Source organism: Phragmites australis, chromosome 14, assembly GCF_958298935.1.
Source record: "Phragmites australis chromosome 14, lpPhrAust1.1, whole genome shotgun sequence".
Lineage (NCBI taxonomy): Eukaryota > Viridiplantae > Streptophyta > Magnoliopsida > Poales > Poaceae > Phragmites > Phragmites australis.
Window position 1 is genome coordinate 22973378 of NC_084934.1, and position 19617 is coordinate 22992994.

At 42.1% G+C, this 19617-nt stretch overlaps 1 protein-coding gene across 1 annotated transcript; it reads left to right on the forward strand.

Annotated features, from left to right (window-relative positions):
- The first annotated feature begins 5425 nt into the window (after nt 1-5425).
- On the forward strand, nt 5426-11199 carry LOC133890991 (uncharacterized). The gene is made up of 2 exons (XM_062331662.1): nt 5426-6716; nt 11100-11199. Exon 1 carries the CDS (start codon nt 5483-5485, stop codon nt 6710-6712), a length of 1230 nt encoding a protein of 409 aa, XP_062187646.1. The 5' UTR covers nt 5426-5482; the 3' UTR covers nt 6713-6716; nt 11100-11199.
- The last annotated feature ends 8418 nt before the right edge of the window (nt 11200-19617 follow it).

Below are 19617 nucleotides of genomic sequence, written 5' to 3' on the forward strand. Positions count from 1 at the left end.
GCATGGATCCTAGAAGGCCTAGAGCCACGAGGCTACAAAGGTAACATGGATGAAGCAGATGCTATTGACGTCCTACACTAGTGCAAACTTTGCAAACAACCAAGCCATGTCAGGAGGACATGCCCGACTCGACAGTAAATTATTAGGCCACTATCGAACTATAGTGTACTAGAGTTATTGTATTTTAGTTTATTGTTTTAAGTTATTCATAGTCATGGTTTGTATTCTAAATTTTTATTCACCTATTAATTTTACGACTTATTTTGTAATATATCGTATGATATTGGCATCACATACGATGTTTTTTTATTGAACCATGAAGCTTTTTATTCATCTATTTATTGAACCATGAATCTTGTAATATATTCTAATTTGTTATTCACATACTTATTGAACCATGAAGCTTGTAATATATTCTAATTTGTTATTCACCTCTTATTGAACCATGTAGCTTGAAATCATTGTCATGGCTCATGATGGTCTTCCCGAACTTCTTCAGTAGCGGTACGACGAAAACCATAGGGGACAGATAATTTTCACAAGGCAGCAGGTGCCACAATTATATGTGTTTTTTAATTGTCATGATAATTTACTACTAACTCAGTACATGCATTGGATATCTTTTACAGTTGCTTCTGTTGCGAGGCCAGAGTATCCACACAATTAAGGAGGTAGACCCTCGATTCTACGACCCACTCGCACGGGTAGGACTACTAACTTTCGCTCTCATGATGGCCAGAGTTTACATGGCGGGTGGTGGCATGACACCTCTCCCACCAATTGAGGAGCCACTGCTCACAGGTCTCGTCGACCGATGGCGTCCTGAAACGCACACATTCTACTTTCTATTTGGCGAGATGGCTGTAACATTGAGAGACGTGGCCATACTGACCGAGCTGCCAATCGGGGGTGCCTCGTTAGTAGTTTCGCGATTAACAAAGGAGCAGTGGAAGGGTTACATTGAGGACAGGTAATTATTTGTTATGTAATGCACTTCAACTATTGTAGTACTATTTAAGCTTCATTGATTCTCTGCATCTTGTAGGTTTGGTGTGCAATATGATAAGAAGAATATTGGCCTCTCCATATCCTATATTCATGGGCTACCATAGTTTGGTCCATACCTACCGGATGTGGACGAGGTTATATTTATACAACACTATGAGGAGTACTTGTACATCCTGTTGGGAGGCATTATGTTCTGCAATACGGCAGGGTATTATGTCGTTCCCCATATTGTATTGTTAGTGAGTCAGCTCGTGTCACATCTTTATGAGCCAACATCTTATAGTTGGAGATCTGCTGTGTTGGCTGTCACCTACAGATAATTATGTGATGCAACCCAGCGATCAAATAAGAAGGGATCTATTACAGGCTGCCTACACCTCTTACAACTATGGAGCTGGGAGTATCTCCCTGTTTGTCGGTCTTGGATGCTCAAGAGCTACTATCCAGTCCTTATCTATGATGGCATTGCAGATGACATGAGGCCTACAATGGGGTATTAGTGGATGCATACCAGGTTGAGATGGAGTTAGCAACAAGATCATGGTAGTTACACCCGAGTGATCAGTGATTTAAACATCCTTAGCACCGATCTCATGGAGTGGGATCAATGATGTATGGCACGGGTGACCAAAATTACGACTGGAGGGCTCATCACATCATATTGTTGGTGTGACTCGGACTTATAGATGACCGGATGCTTCTTGTTGTACATAAACAACGTGGAAGTATATTGTCTTGAGCATGTATATAGGCAGTTCGGGTACCAATAAGTGGTGTCAGTACCTCCCCCATGAGACGTCTGTCGGGTGCTTGAGTAAGTGTATTATTGTAAGTACTATTAGTACTTTAGGTGATCCATGTTAATAAATTATAATTATTTATGTCACGTATATGAGGAGCGCACAGGGGGGCGATAGCATGCGGGACTGGGCATCCATGAATGCCAAGCCTCTACAGAGGTGGACGGAGTTAGCCGCAGTGGATGTCGTTGTTCCTGCTAGAAAATACGACGACGCCACCGTACTCAGCGGATTTGTAGAGCCGGCCCCCAGACCCTTCTTCGAGGATTGTGTCTGTCTTCTTCATGTTGTGATAAATGATGCGGTACTTATAACGATTTTTATTGGTTAAATCTCTGTATTACTGGTATGACCCTCATCTTATACAAACCGAAGATGCGTACGAGATACATTTGCAAGCGGAGCAAGCTTGTGGGGGAAACAAGTGGGTCATCAACGTGACGGGATCAAAACCCTCGCTAGGACTACATGCGGACAAGAGAGATCTGCTTCCTATCCACTATACGTGGTCTAGGTGGTTGTGCTCTGCATTAGAGGGGGTATGACCTACCAGTCATAGACTCATCTCGTGCCTCCCACAACAGGCGTTTGTCTAGTGCCCGTGACGAACCCATTCAGTCACAGTCACGAGAGGCACCTTCGGCTTCAGAGAATCGCGAGGAGTGCATGTAGGCTCCTGCGCCGAAGCAGTGTACACTGGGTTCACGGGTCCCACAGTGGACACAGCCTCCTTAAACTACACTGACACCTCCACTTGCAGCATCGACTCGTCATGAGAACGTCGTTGATTGCACGCAGCAGACACCTGACTAGAGTGGCACGCATGATTTTCACTGGGCTGCTGCAATACAGGCCGCCAACTTCACAGAGCTCCCTAGTGCATAGTACCCCCAATATCCCGATGCACCTAGGGGTTCATAGTGGTACCAGCAAGGTGATCCTTCAGCACACCAGACTCCGTCAGAGCACGTTCTAGGGGCATCCACACTGCCGCATGAGGATCCTTCTACATGGTACATGCAGGGCAGAGTTAACGAGATGGGATACACGTTTGGTGGGGGTCCCATAGGGTAGGATGATGATGACGACGAGCAAGAGAACACGTGGCATGGGCCATCGCAGGCCTCTGAGATGAGGGCCACACAACCACTAGACACGTACACTCCTGGGGATTGCGTGTGGCGTCATCGCCGTTGAGTCATCAGTGCAGTTGTTCGGTGCATTTGTACTTGTTAATGACGCATGTATTATTGACTTTATTATCGTAGTCATTCCTATTATATATTATTCACTATATTGTTAATTTAATTATTTATTTATATAATTTTTGTCAAATAATTATGGCATATAACTTTATTTGTTAGTTATTTATTAAGTTTTGTTACATAGTAATTATGATATTTAATATTTGTCTAACGTTTCTTAAATAATCAGGGATTCATGCTTTGGTTCAGAGTCATAACGTTGCAGTGAAAGATCAATAAATCTATGGCGGGATCTTCGAATACATGCTTTCTGTGAACACCTACAATAATCCATATAGCACTTAATGCCTCCTTACAGGTTGTGCATAAAGAGAATGATGATCCCTTCAAGGAGAACAACCTAATCCAAGACGTGGCTAACTTGTATACAAGACCCTTCTGTTCTGCGTTAACCGCTCTGCTCCAATATATAATCATCGAGGACCTTAGGGCTCTCTTACACAAGCAGCGTCAAACGTATCTAAGGGTGTGCGAACTGGCCAACCATCCTTCTGTTCTAGGTTTCTCTAGGAGGCAAAGAACAATAGTGATGTTGTCCGATAAATATGCATCTCACATTCAGGTTTGTAATTTCCTATATGCCCACCCTACTTATCTTTTTTTCATTGATTCGAATGCTCATATTTTGCATTAGGTGTTCCCAGAAGACGCACAATTGATCAATAAAGATATCACAAACTTCTTAGTGATGTATGTACTCTTCGGCAGGGGTGTCATGCTGCTGAAATTTTACAGAATAAAATGACCACACCAAGCAACAGCTTTCACAAGGAAGCTCTGTCAAGCAAAAATATCACAACTTTTCCAGCTTTCATAGGGAATTCTATGCTCTAGCCCTCAGCCAAGCCCATGCACTCAGTTTATGCACCAGTCCCCAGTCATGATAAATAACCACACCCTCAGCCACAGATAGACCACTCATTCCTTAACTCTCTCAACTGCAATATCTTCCTCCGCTCCACCAAGCCCACCCAAGAAACACTAGGGGATTTTCATCCCCTAGGGGGTCGAACCTCCGATGTGCTTCTATGGCAACACATGTATGCTTCGTGAGTCCCAGGGCCTCTCCTACACCTATGGCCTACGCTTCTTCATATGTGTCAACTACCAGTACGATAAGCCTCAACATGGACCATACGAGTATCCACGGGTATAGCGACGTATATCACTAATGTAGCACTTTCCGTACGATCTCATGCACTGTCTTACTAATTTTTTTTCTCTTGTTTTATTTGTCCAATCTCCTCCACCTATCTGTTACTTTATGAAATGGCTGGACATGGAGTAAAATACGCACCATAAGCTGTGGGTCGATATGAGCATGTGGTGGAGCAGGGAAGCGTACGAACATTGGGAGTACGAGCAACAACAGGAGGAACTACGACTTGAGCGTATGAGGAAGGCAGTGAAGGAGCGTGCTGCGGCTGAGGCACGCGAAGCAGAGAGAGAAATGAAGTAGGAGAAGACCCGTCGCGTTAAAGTGGAGGACCCCAATGCCCTATGAAAAGGTAAATATCTTAGATATACTCAGTAGAGAGCATCTATTGTAATGTAGTCTATTTTTATTTCCTAAGGCATGTTTGGTTTAGCAACAACACGCTATTAAGTTAGTCTTTAGGCGTATCGTATATGCTAACATTTGTTATCATCATCTCTTTATGGTTAGGGTTCATTCGTGTTGCGATAAAAAATCATATATCTCATGTAATGTTTATCAACATATGTAATCTTTATGTCGGGTTATATGATAAACTTCATAAATATTATTATTCGATAAATTAGAATTTATATCCTCCTAACGTTATTTCACTAAAAAGTTACCTACACAAATACATTAAATGAATAATAAAATACCGATAGAATTACGTTGAAATAAATTTACACACAATAATACGTGAAGTAAGCGATAAAATGCGTCAGCCTATATTATATTCGGCATTTCAGATACCGAATATAGGGAGTTTTCGACACCTGAGGTACCAAATATGGTGAACAGTATCGTATTCGTCACCTTATGTGCTGAATATAGACCGGGACTATCGTTTTTCGGTGCTTCAGGTATTGAAATCGATTTTTCGATATGAGGTGTCGAATACATATGCTACATTGACAAATACACCGATATATTATCTATTTTGACAAAAACGGTAACCTTTATTGTCTATTTTTTTTTCGCCAAACCTCCGGGTTTTTTTTGGATGGATTCAGTTGCGTGACATATAGCAAACACAGTGAAGTTGTGCTAAATTTGAGTAATTATCCATCCAAATAATAGGCAAGTAGTTAAGATATAACCAGTTTTTAGGAGAAAAGGTTGAAGCTTGCAATCAAACAAACCCATAAGGCCATAAATTCCGTAGAGCAGAGTAGTCCGCAAAACCCCAATTCTGGTGTTCCATCTCCACCGACATGGCTTCGGCGGCGCAGCTAACCCCACGCCGCCTCCAATCCCCAGTAGACCTCGCCGACGACGCCCTGAGGGAGATCTTCCTCCACCTCGACTCCCCTGCAGACCTCGCTCGCGCCTCCACCGTCTGCGCCCACTTCCGCCGCGTCATTGCCGACCACGTTTTCCTTCGCCGCTACCACGCCCTCCACCCACCGCCGCTCATCGGCATCCTTGCCAACGGCTTCATCCCCGCGCAGCCGCCCCACCCCTCCGCCGCCGCCGCCCGCGCCTTCGCCCACGCCCACGCGCCCGATTTCTCGTTCTCCTTCCTCCCCTCCCCCCACCGCTGGCGCCGCCGCGACAGCCGCGACGGCCGCTTCCTCCTCTCTGGCGTCCCCGAGGGCAGGGGCTACAATCGTGGCGACCTCGTCTGGATCACGGACCTTGCCGTCTGCGACCCATTGAACCGGCGCTACCTTCTGCTCCCGCCCATCCCTGTCGACCTAACCGCCTCCGTCCATCAGCCGGACATCGTCGATTTTGAGCCCGTACTCTCCCCTGCCGCCGAGGATGACAAGGGCTCGTCATTCAGGGTGATCTGCTTGGCGCAATGCGCAACCAAGCTGGTCCTCTTCGTCTTCTCATCAGGTGTAGGACAATGGCATGCTGTTACATTTGACGGATGGAGTGCTTTGATCACAGGGCCGGGCAATCCTGCTTCTGCTTCAGGCTCTGAGTTGTCCCAGCGGTACTACGTGCGCAGATGCTTCTATTGGTTGATGCATCGGAGGGACAAGCTACTTGTGCTCAACACGAGTGGGATGGAGTTCTCCACTATTGAACTCCCACAGGACCACCCGGGAGGAGAGATTGCCGTCGTGGATGCAGGGGATGGACAACTTGGCCTGGTTTCTCTCCGCGATAACATTGTACATGACATTGTTCACCTCTCATATACCATCTTGCGAAACGATGGTGAGATTGCAAATCAATGGCAGTCTGAGGAGGTAATCCCGTTGCCTGTAAAGCATCGCTATGACATCGTGGGTGTAGCCGGGGGATATTTGCTTCTACAAGGGATTCCAGAAGGCATGTCCATGATACATTTGCCCAAGGATCCAAACATAAAGTGTTTCTCGCTGGAGGTCAAGACATTGCAGCTTGAGTGGTTCTGTCAGACTAGCTGCTCAATCTTACATGCCGAACTGTATGCTGGTCACCCACCATTTTTGTCTCCACCAAGCATATGAAATGGTAAGCTTATGCTCATACCTTTGTTTACTTGTATTTTGCGCACAATTAAGACAGTACAATATGGTGAAGATTTTAGTTTGATGCTAGTGTGCTTTGCCCTTCTAGTTATTCTTGCAAGCAGTCCTCATTGAGGCTCTTACTGTTGTGTGTTGTTTGGTGTTTAGATGATGTGTAGTTCAGACCATGTGATCAGAAAGCTTGTGAAACTCAGATAAGCATAAAACATCTGCTTCTTATCACTGCAACATGCATGCTATTTTGAGACTTCAGATAAATAACGGAAGAAACTTCACATTAACCACCAACTAGCAGTGCCCCATGCAATTGCGCAGGTATCATCATCGCATCTACCATGTGATACTTTCCAAGACTAATAATTTTACATCCTTACTTCTCACATAATAAGAACCCATTAAGCATATAAATAAATGGTAAGCTACCTCTTTTCCTTTGATTAAGTGGTTAAGGATCAACTTAAGCTATCAAATAAGTGTTTTTTACCACGAATAGTCTCATAAGGATAGCTAGCTTATCATCTACAATTCAACATTCATTTTCAATTGTACTTAAGTACATGATAGTTGATCCATTTGGCCAACAACAAAGATCCAACCATGGGGTTTTTGTAGGAGAACATATCTATGATGATAGCTAGGGAACTTTTTGTTTCAAGTTGTTTTGCTTCCTTCCAGTTTAGTCAATATTCAAAAGATAACATCATTTTTGTATTGTAAATAATTCCGTATTATATGAATCGTACTAATATCTTGTGTTCAATCAAATAAGCAATAATCTGATAATAGATATTACTATTGCTTATCTGAGAAAATGCAATGATATCTAACTATATGTATTGCCATGTGAATATGCACGGTAGTACCTTCTTTTACTTGAGGAATCTGCATTGTAGTATCATGAGGAGGCCTATAATCTAGTAGGATTTCATATATGTTGATCAGGCCATCAGTTTGCAACAAGCATAGACATACCCCTGTATATGTTCACGGGCTAATGCTAACCTTGGTGTCTACCCCATGATCTTCCTCTCCATTACCAGTTGTGTCCACGTTGTGCCGCCCCTTTGGCTTGTTAGATATACATAATCATGGACACCAACTCCCAGACCTCATCCGCGTCAAGAATTTAAAGGCTTCATCGGCCTCAATGCCACCATCTTCACCTAGCTATACCTTACGACGGTGGAGACCTTAACCTGATTGTAGGCAGGCTCTTGACCGCTATCTACGTCGCCTTCCAAGGTACCATGCGGATCATATGTGCTCCATGGTGCTGGCTTCTTGTACTCGTTATTGCGCCTGAGTGTGTATTGCCATGGTTGCCATCATCCTACAAAATAAGTCTTGGTTCGTATATGCCAAGTATAGCGTCTACCTCGCCTTAGTGTTCATACCATGGTCACCACCATCCTACAAAAGAAGTTTTGGTTCACATATGCCAAGTTCAGTGTCTTCCTCTCCTTCGTGTTCATGATGCTACTCCTTCTCCTTGACGGCTTGGCCTCCATCTGGCAGAAGATCCTTGATGAAAATGATCCAATCTATTGTGTACAATTCACCCAAGACTGTCTCAACTACGCACTCCCCGATAGCAACTGCTCAATTGTGTCTCCATGTTCTTGACCAAGACGGTGACATTATCCTCGCCCTCTTCCCCCACAAAACCTTGTCATGGAATCAAAACCTTTTTTCCTATCGATGTGTGGGTAGCCCTTCTCCTCAACATGTATCAAGGCATGAATGCATGGAGGTGTAAATTCATACACACATGCAACTCTTGCATGCACGTGTTCTCCTTTTTCTTTTGTTCCTTGATTTTCACCCTCCTTTTATTTTATCATGTCTTTTCCTCTTTATCATTTATTTTAGCCACTAAAAGGATATGAATCACTCTATGTTATAAAATTTTTCATTGGGAACCCTAGGAATCTCAAACAATTACTATTGAGACGATGTGCCCCATCAATCACGTTTCCCCTCCAACCCTGTCATGTGGGGCCTGGCATACCAGAGAAGGAAGAAGAAGGCGCGGCACAGAAGGAAATAAATCAGGCTTAGAGATATGCATTAGTTAGATTTCATATTTGATTACTATTCGGTTCAGATTAGATTCAGGTTTCCTATTTGATAGCTAGTCGGTTTAGGTTAGAGTCTGATTGTTAGGTGGTGGCTCTGGCTATTTATGCAGAGTGCATGGCTAACTTTGGGATTAAGCAATAAATCAATTTATCTCCTACCTCTTCTCTAGTCCTGCCTCCCCGTTGCTCCGACCACAGTTCGACCGCGCCGTCGAGGTCCAGGATCACGTCCGACCACTTCCTTCAACTACAACCTTTGCAGTATCCCTCCCTCCAATCTATACACCCGTGACAAACCCATTGTTCCCCATGGTTCCCTTCACCAGCAAAGAAATCCCACGAAATTTGTCTTCAGGACGACTTCCATGCAATCGGTGATTCCTCAACCGACTCCTCCTGAAACTTGTGTTCTGGTTGAGGCATCTAGATGACTTCTCCGAGGTGGAGCAAGTAGATCACCGAGTCATGTGCCGTGGTCGTTGCCTAGCCCATGTGTAGCTGCTCCATCTTGGAAGTCGCTGACCTCGCCTAACCCCTCAGCGCCACTCCAAAATCAAGGTCGTTGGTCTGGCTCGGGCCTACGCACCACCACCTCGCTAGGTATTTGGCAGCCGCTCTAAAGTCAACGTTTGCTAACCTTGCCCGACCCCCTCGTAGGCATGCTGAAGCTAGCAAAGGTGTTGCGATTTGGCAAGAAGAGGAGAGAGAAATGTCACTTTCTTGCTTTCTCTCTCCCAGGACCACTGCCTTTCACCCTCAAGCCACCGCAAGCCATGGAAGAAAGAAGCGACATCTAGAAGGTGGTCGGATGCCGGACATTCGATTGATTCCACGCCTCTCACGACGTATTCTTTGTTCCTCTCGTATGACAAAGAATGTGTCTTCTTCTTTCTTTCCTTAGATTAACTGATATTTTAATTCTCAGTGATTCCATGTTTATTGCTCTAGGATCTGTATATATTCTCCTCCATGAGGCATTCGAGCCTCCACGCTAAAGCGTTGTGCATGCATGCCGTGATAGGAGTCTACAGAAGACATGCAATGTATGTTTCCACATTGAGTCGCATATTCATATATGACTCCAATCTAGATTATTTTTTCTCTAATTAACGTGGTAATTTCTAGGCCTTGAGGGTGAAGGAGCCGACTTCTTTTAACTTTGTTTTAATAAGATAATAGATGACCAAAGTGTTCTAGTGAGTTGGAATTGCAAATGTATTAGCTACTTCTCCCAGGATATTTGTGCCTTCGACATGGCGAACTATATTTACTCCAGATCGAGTTACTTCTTCACCCCGTTGCTTGTTACTAGGTCTATCTACTACAAGTGCTAATGACTGGTTTCAATGAGCATGCTTGCATCCTTTCTGATTTATTGCATAAGTTAGTATATCTGTAATTTTTTGCCATTTATAACTTTGTTAGAGTAGAAAGTACAAATAACAGTTTTAAAAGTAATGAAGATGGGTTTATCTTCCATGCCATACATCTCTAGTTTTTCATTGTTTCACTCAATGTGAAAAATGATGGGCTTCTATGTAGTCGTAGTCTGTTTTGTCATGTGGTTACTACCCACTATAGATTGCTCTGCCTAAGAGTACAGAACACATAGCCGCATCCCTGCTAGAGTCCTAACTTAGGCTTTTTTTTTCACCTAGATGCCAATTTTGGAAACACTGCCTTTTATTTGTGCGGTGTTTCACTCTAATAGCTTAACATGGAATAGATACAATCCTGGCGGCATTTTGGACATAATACAAACAAGATCAGTTCTATCATGTCAAACCACCATTTTGATTATCGTATAGTTGGTCCAACTACATCAGCAGTTTGAGCATTGTCAAGTATACCGTTGGTTGTTTTTTTCCCCTTTGAACTATGATTGAATTGGTTGAACGTTGAACTAAAGAAATTTGTACTAACGTCCTTTGACAAGCTATATGGGGCAAATTGATAAGTGAACAGTTATGACTTGACATTGTCTAAGTTTCAAAACAAAAAACTTAGTTTAAAAAATGAATTAACATTTATGCATTCGGAATTTCAGATGGATGTTAATGTTTATGCCTGGTAAAATGTTCGCTAGCTTTTGAGCTGCAATTTCACTGTTATGGGACTTTGTGAGCTTACATTGTTGTTTAGTGCTGCACACCAATAGGCTTAAGCTTTAAGCATTCGAACCCAACTCTGGGCTCAACTTTCAGTATAGTGACTTTTAATGAGTCTCTGAAAGTAAGTATTTTTGTATCGCATTGTATATCACTGTTTTCTCATACATCTGATTGCAGGGCCAAATCTACGTCTCGGGGCTTCTTTGGTGTATGCTGCTGATGTGTACTGCAAGGATGGCTGTCGTATTGCACTTCAGCTAGGCTAGTTGTCCACTTGTCCTCCAGGCATTCGATGACCAGTTTTCCTTTGTTTGGTAACTTGATATGTACAGAAGTAACAGTAAACCTTTCATCGTTGAATTATGATTGTATTGCAAGTGTTCTTCTGTGTATATGTCATCTTCCATGCATCTTATGGTTCATTATAGAAATTGCATACTGCTTAATTCAAGCGCGGAACTGCCTATCTAAGATCATCCCCAATCATATTTCCTTCATTTCGTTCCTTTCCCGATTTTCTTTCTCGTTCTCATTCTCTTTATTTTTCTCTTATCTCCGATAGCTTTCCTTCGAGAAAAATCGCCAAGGGAAAGGAGAGAATTCCGTCCTGAAGAGAAATGACTCTAGGAATTTCGTCGTGAAGGAAAACCGTTGGAGCGTTTAAGGGAACAAAAATTTCTTCTCGACAGGATTTTAGTTTTCGAAGGGAAACGGTTGGACATGGCCTAAGGTCTCATTTCAAGCACAAGATTTTATATGAATTTTGGAGGAAAGTAAACACCGTTTTCTCGACACGGTTAGACTGCAGGATTTTGCCCAGCCCTATTTTTAGGTAAGAATTTGCAGCAATAGCAAATAAGAACTGGTTCATGTTGTTTGTTTCATGACTACACCTTCACTGATTAGCATTGCACTGAACCATACAAGCGCATGGCAAATTGGCCGCTACAATTTCGTTGTGCCCATCTCAAAGCAAGCACCATGAAATTACACATGCTGCAATGCTGCTAGGGGTTCACTTCGTCGACATCGATCCATGCATTCAGCTGTTGCCCGATCATACGATACGCATCCCAGAAAAGACGTTCAGGACTTCAGGTGCGTAAGGGGCGATCGTTCAGTTGGACACAGAATTCACAATCCGCTCCAGTTCACCTCCCATTCGCATCAGTACCAAAAAAATGCCTTGAACAGAGGGAAGCATTCCCATGCAGGGCCAGGTTTACAAATTCGTTTTGCCAACCAAAACCGGCCGCCGACTGTTACCAAAAAATCGCGGCCGGTGGTTATCGGAAATTCAGTTACAACTGGGCAAAATTCGGTAAGAATTCGTTCAAAATTTACTCGATCAAATTTGAAATTCAGCGAGAATTTGGATCAAATTGACCGAACAGTAACCGGTCGGTTTGCACCGGTTACCGACCACATTTAGCGATTTATCGACCGAATTTTCCGCATTTTTTGCATTGTCGGTAATCGGTCGGTTTGCACCGGTTACCGACCGCATTTAGCGATTTATCAAGCGATTTTCTCGAATTTCAGTGAAGTTCAACAAAAAACAAAAAATACGGCTCAATCTTGTAAAATCAATAACTAATTCATTTGAGCTTCAAATCAAGTTAAACAAATTTTGTTCGTTTCCTTGTAACATGATCTACATGATACAAGTATTTATACTCATAAAAAGTTGAATATTTTCTATGAGAAAATGTATTTGTTAAACCAAGTTTAATGTATAGTTTACTCTTTGCTAATCCAAAAATCATGAAACTGATTTTGTTAGTCTTCTTACCTATCCTATGTCTTTTAAAAATACATAAACTCATGAAATAGTTATTGTAACATACAAGTTTGTATAAATGTGTTGCAACTAGATTAATTCATAACTAACCTATCACGCCTTCAAAATAGTGAATCCACTTTTATTAGTTTACTTATACTATGCTTTATATAGGAAAAATAATGGTAGATAAGAAAAAGTTAGTTAACATATTTATTTTATTCTTCTGAACTTTGTAAAAATTATGGAGAAATCAATAAAACTCTAAATGAAGTGAATCAATTTTAAAGATCCTCTTAAGATACATCTAACATTAGAAAAATATGTGTTTGCATGTTAAGTTTTTCTTTAACATGAGTTAATAAATGAGCTACACGTTTCAAGTTTTTTTTTCAAACTTTCTCCCTATAGAATATGATGCAAACGATATTATTTTTTTAAAAAAATTCGCATAAGTTCTTAGAATTGTCTTTAGTTTTCTTAGGATTTTTTCTAATTTTTTTTATTTTGAACTTTTTAATTTAAATGTAGTAACAGGTCGGTTTATATTATCGGAGCATTTGAGTGGTCACCCATAAATTTTTTAACCCTGATACAGTCTCGTGAACAGTCGCCGCGGACGGCAAGGGTCGAGTCTGGCGCTCGGAGGTGAAGGGAAGCGCCAGCGGATACTTTCAGAAGTTCTCGTACAGGGAGAAGACGGCGACGGGGATCGTCACGAAAGAACACGGTAGTGACTGGTGACACGGGTCCTCTGCAAGGCGTACAAGCCACCTCGGCGCCGTCGGGGCGGTCGGGCTCCAAGGGGAAGGCGAGCCCGCGGGCCGCGGCATCTGAGTACAAAGGGACAGAGCACATGCCGGGAGGCGAGCCGCAGCACGTACGGACAAGGCGCCGCCGGCCTCAGCGAGCTTCTGCCGCTGCAGGAGATAGCGAACCACCTACTCCCCGAGACCGACCGCCGACGACGACGCGATGCAGAGCTACGATCCCGTGCTGCCATGAGCCACTGAGCGCCCGTGTCGGAGGACATGTCTCGTATGGAAAATCATAATTCAAGTTCGGAATTTTGAAATTCAGTTGTTGAAAGGCAAGAAGCCCAAATTCAAAACGCTGATGTTGTCAAATTTGTAGGTGCTTCTGTTTGAGTTGAAAGTTTGACTTTATTAGTATTATAGGGCCTATATAATTTTAATAAATTTTAATAAATTTTAAAGACTTACATTACAGAGAGGCAGTTCATGATGAGGTCTAACTTATATTAATATCATATTACCAATAGAGGTGGAGATAGAATATTTTCTCACTATATATATCTAAGGACCTCACCTCGTTAGAGAAACAACATAGATTACTAATGAGAGTAGCTCTTAATTTAAAAACACTCTTATTACGTGAGTCTATATAAGAATTAGTGTTTTGTCTCTTTCTCTCATTCTTGCGTTATCACTGTAGTTTACTTCATCCCGGTATCAGCGTGCACCAACAACCGGGAGAGCATGTCTCTGAAATCCTCGCTCTTGAGATCTTACACCAGGAGAGGAGAATAAGGTTTTTGGGAAGCGCTCCACATGACTACTCAAGTTCTTTAGCATAGCTTATCTTCCTAGTCATTTAGGCGTTGTCCACTGTCATCGTCAACAAATCTGATATGTCGTCAGCAGGATCGATCATGCCATCAACATAGTGTAACCTATATCATCAGTGATCTTCACAGCGTACGATCAATATGTAAAACTATGTCACTCGTACTTTATTTCATGTGATCCCTAATTTCGAGTATATTAGATCTAGGCATATGTAATACTATCATACACATGTCTAGATTATGCTCTAATGATATGAGCGTGTTAGTTTACCAATTTATGCTCATGAATTATTTATAGATTAAACTATACCTAAAAATGTCTTATTTTCTAACAATCCAAAAACCTTATTATAGGCATTTTGGTATAGCAATGGATAGATTTGTCGGTACATTTAGGCCAGCCAAGTTTTCTAGTGGGCACTTTAAGAAATGTCAAGTCAAGGTCACTCTATGGCTAACGGCTATGAATGTCTACTAGGTGGCTAATGGTAAGTCGGAAGAAACTCTTACTACTGAGCAGGAAAAGACGTTCACGGATGCTAATACATTCTTTGTAGGATGCATTCTTGGTGACCATCTTTGTGATGTGTACATGCACATACAAAGCGCGAAGAAGTTGTGGGATACACTGAATGCTAAATTTGGTGCATTAAATATAGAAAGTGAACCATATATCATGGAGTAGTATTATGACTACAAGATGGTTGAAAACCGCTTTGTAGTCAGCAGACTCATGAGGTTCAGTGCATCGCAAAGGAACTCAAACTCCTCAAGATCAATATACCCGATAAGTTTGTAGCTAGATGCAGTATTGTTAAGTTATCTCCTTCGTGGAGAGACTTTTTCACTGCTCTAAAGCACAAGAGACAAGAGATTACTGTTGAAAGTTTAATGACATCTCTTGATGTTGAGGAGAAAGACTAACGTCAATATGGTGCAAAATTCCTTTCACAATAAGAACAAAGTGAAATATAATAAGCCAAATAAAACCATCACCTTCAAGAAGAAAAAGATGAACACAACAAAACTACATTGCTATGTGTGCGATGAGATTATGCACTTCGCCAAGGACTGTCTAGACCGCAAGGGAAGAAAGGTTCTACAAAAGCAGAACTCAAAGATTACCAATGTGGTGGCTATTGGCGAAGCTGAAAATAAAGCTGTAGGATATGGTAATTTACCTTCAGTGTTTTCAGTGTTTTAGTCTAATTGGTGGATTGATACAGAGGCCAATATTCATGTGTGTGCTGATATCTCATTGTTCTCTTCTTATCAGGTGGTCCGGGATTCTTTCGTCCGAATGAGGAATCGGTCATTTGCTTCTGTTCATCGTGTTGGTGTGGTAGATCTGAAGTTTACTTCAAGAAAGATTGTGCAGCTAAAGAACATGCAGCATGTCCCTACAATAAACAAGAATCTAGTTAGCGGCTCTTTTCTCTGTGGAAATCAACAAAACGTTCATCGTCCTTATTCCAAAGTGAAAGTGGAATAATTTCATGCAATGATTTGATTGATGAACCATAGCTTACATATATAAGTGTGTCCTTCCCTATCTCAACAACTAGTTTGTATAAAAAAAATATCTAGGAGATAAGTAGGGCGAGACCGGTTGGGTACATGAGATATGTGGCGTGACAAGTAGCGCGGAACACATTTGTGTTGTGCACACATATGTCTAACATCCCCACAGTCAGAATGGTAGAAGGATGAATATTCAAATTGGATCTAAATTCCATAAAGACGGATATGGGCAGACCCTTGGTGAAGATATATACATACTATGATGATGTTGGGACATGGAGAATGCACACTCGCCAAGAGCGATATGCTCACAAATAAAATGTAAGTCAATCTTAATATGCTTCGTATGCTGATGATGCACTGAGTTGGTGAAGTGGTGGATCAGAATTGTGAAGCTCTAGATGTAGCCAGCTAGCCTTGACGACACTATTATCCATGTTATAATACTTTGTCCTCGCATTGGAGCAGGAGATAGTATGTTGCCGCTTGGAATACCATGAGATGAGATTGTTCTAAAGAAAGAGATTGTAGCTAGAGGTGGACTTGTGCGTGTCAGGATAGCCTACCCAGTCAATATCAGAGTGAGCAACAAGCTCATCCAAAAAGGTACGGTGAAGGAATAGACCATGCTCAAGGGTCCCTGAAGATACCGCAGGATGTGTTTCACCAAAGAAGGATGAGGCTCGTGAGGATCATGCATATAAAGGCACACCTACTGCACAGCGTAATAAATGTCTATCGAGTAAAAGTTAAATACTGCAGAGCGTCAACAAGCTAGAGAGTTTGGAGGGCGCGTTGACATGCGTGTTGCATGGCTTGTAGGCGGTTTTGTCAGCATGCTCTAATATATCCAGAGTGTACTGAAGCTGAGAAAGAAAAGTGTACCATCTTGATAGCTGACAGAAATAAAAAAATGGTGAAAGTGGTTAAGATCCTTTATAGAAAAATCTAGTTGTAGGGTAGAGATTGTTTTGCGAAGAAGACTGTTGGAGGAGATGGCCAGAACAATATAATCCACGTAGAGCAATAAGTACACAATGTTCGCATCACGATGAAACACAAAGAGGAACGTGCCCGATTTAGCCTCACAAATCCAAGAGACATGAGATTTAGTCATTTCTAATTCATTTCAAATAAAACCACTACTCGCACCTGTAGTAAGGAAGTTGTCTTGAAGAGGGTGAAGTACCTCCTGACTAACCAACCTCTGAGGCTATGAAGACGTCTTGAAAGCACTATGTGACTTGCTTGAGCATGTCAGGGAGTCGATAATCCAAGTAAGAATTTTCTCGAAACTCCATAATGGTAGTCATTAGGCTTCCGAGTAATAATTTGTATTTTGTAGTCAATGCAAATTCTTCCGTAGCCCAAATCATCATCTCGAGTAGTTCCTTCCGGAGTTGAAGGACAGGAAATATGTGGTGTCGTGGTGTTTTTTTTTTGGCATTTGCAAATTTGCCACTGTTTTTTATTTTTAAGAATGACACTCGAATGACAGTTCTGGTGGTATTTTTGTAATTTTTTAATGGTAAGTTTGCAATAACGGTTCAAAACAGTGGCAAATTTACAATTGTCCCTTTTTTCGTTTTGATCTTTTTTAAACTATTTTGGAAAATAGATCGGTGGCAAAACTATTTTCAGTTTTGAGCCCTCGGCTCCGTGACAGAGCCTCTGGCGCGAATGTTAGATATGTTCGCGCCAGTAGTAATGGCACGGATATTGGTGCCAGCGTGGCACACTACGAGGAGCGATAGTGACAGGGGATCCAACATGGCACATGCTCTGCGCCAAGAACTCCGGCGTGGAACTTTTGTATCCCGCGCCACGAGCTTTGGCGCGGACCCCCCCGACTCATAAAGCCCCGTGCGGGCCCGTCCTCCTTCTCTATCCTCCAGTCTTCTTCCAACCGAGTCACACACAAGATGGCTTCCCCTCTCCCTCCCTCTTAACCACCCTCTCTCAAATCCGTATTTTTGTTAGTTTTAACTGTGATTTGTCATTGGAATCGGATTGTCAAGGTAAACTTGTCCATCTTCCCTTAATTTCTCCTCCGATTCTACCATATTCATGTGGGTTTGAGTGGAAACCCTACATGTAATTTGTGGTATGAAATAGACCATTCTAGTTGATGAATTATGGTTTGGAATGGTTAGAAATGTAATGTAGGTTGCATATGTATGAATATTTATTCTAGAACAAAATTTGATACTATTTTTAAATACCCGTATAATATGATGTTGTGATGGGTTGAAGTTGTGTGCAATGATGTTTTAGAAGATGGTAACTAAGTTTGGTGCATGTCAAATTCGTAATGGATTGGTGTTTATGCAATTGTACGATACGATGAACCATTTGTGGCATAAGTAAAAGTGGGCACACATCGGCAAGGAGTATCACGATGTTAGTTGTAAGGATGCCCCCGTTCCTCCCGCTCTTCCCGTCCCGACTTGTGACTGTGATAAGCCTATTGTGGTCCTTCAGTCCCTACATAAAAATACTGTTGGCATTGCGTACTACATGTGCAAGAATTATCGTGTGAGTGTATATTGTTTTGGGTTAGGGTAGAAGCATATGACATTACTTTTGCTGACATGATGTTTTAGTAATTTACAGGAGTGGGAGATGTGCTACTTCTTCCAATGGATTGATGGGCCTGAAATGTATGACCCTAGGATTTTGAAGGTGAAACAATTTACTCAGTATTCGAAGTCATATGACAAGTTTGTTCGTTGGGTTCCTCCTCCACCAAATCCACCAAAACTGACCTATAAAGAGAAATCGGATTTGAAGGGAAAACGTGTAGCGGATCCTCCATTATACAATTGTGGGAAGTGAAGCATGCTTTGTGAACCTTCAGGAGGATCTCCTTACTTCCGTTGTGAAAGGATGATGAAGGTAAAAACTAGGCATGGTTGCTTGTTTACAATTTGAATGAGATGTAATTAGATGTCATGTACCTTGTATCATGAATTTGAATGCAGCGCCATGGTGCTACTTGTAACTTTTAGGATTTGTTGTACAGTTCCGATGGTGAATAGATGGAGGAGGAAGAGGATAAAGGGAAAGGCAAAAGGGTGATAGAATTATGTCGTCCAAGGATAGCTATGGAGGGTCAAGAGGCAATGGCTAAGGTGGTGCAAATATAGACAAGGAATGCACTTGTTGCTAATTTGCCTATGCTTATCCCGGATGATGATGACAACGACGCTGATGATGAGTTGATCTATAATAGGGCGGACGATTAGTATTATAGGTTAGTTGGCTAGGTATGTGGTTGCGTTGGACTTATCTATTATTTGTTAGGCGTAATGTTGTGAACTATTTTGTGAGCTTAATATGTAATCGTTGATGATTGTACTATGTGAATCATATGTGAACCATATCATTGACGATTTGTGAGCTTAATCTATTATCCCTAATTTGCATGACGAGTTTGATTGGTCAATGTGGCTAATTTGGTAGATTCCTGGTACGATTCTTGTGCACTCCCTGCTATGCCTCGACCACTACTTCTGCTCCCTTAAGTAATCGCCTTGGCCTGGTTCAGTTGGTTCCTCCATGCCAATCGCCTTGGTGCGGAATAATAAGATCACCGCGCCAAAAACTTTGGCGCGGAGCAATGGAGTCACCTATGCTATGGTGGGTGAAATATTGGGTGCAAATAGACTATCTGGTGCAAATGTGCAAATAATAGATGGCAACCATCATATTCTGATCTAGCGGCTCGCGTCCAAGTTTGTAGGATTCTCTCATCCAATGAAACATTTTTACACAAAAAAACCCACACGGCGGCAAAAGGGCGTCTG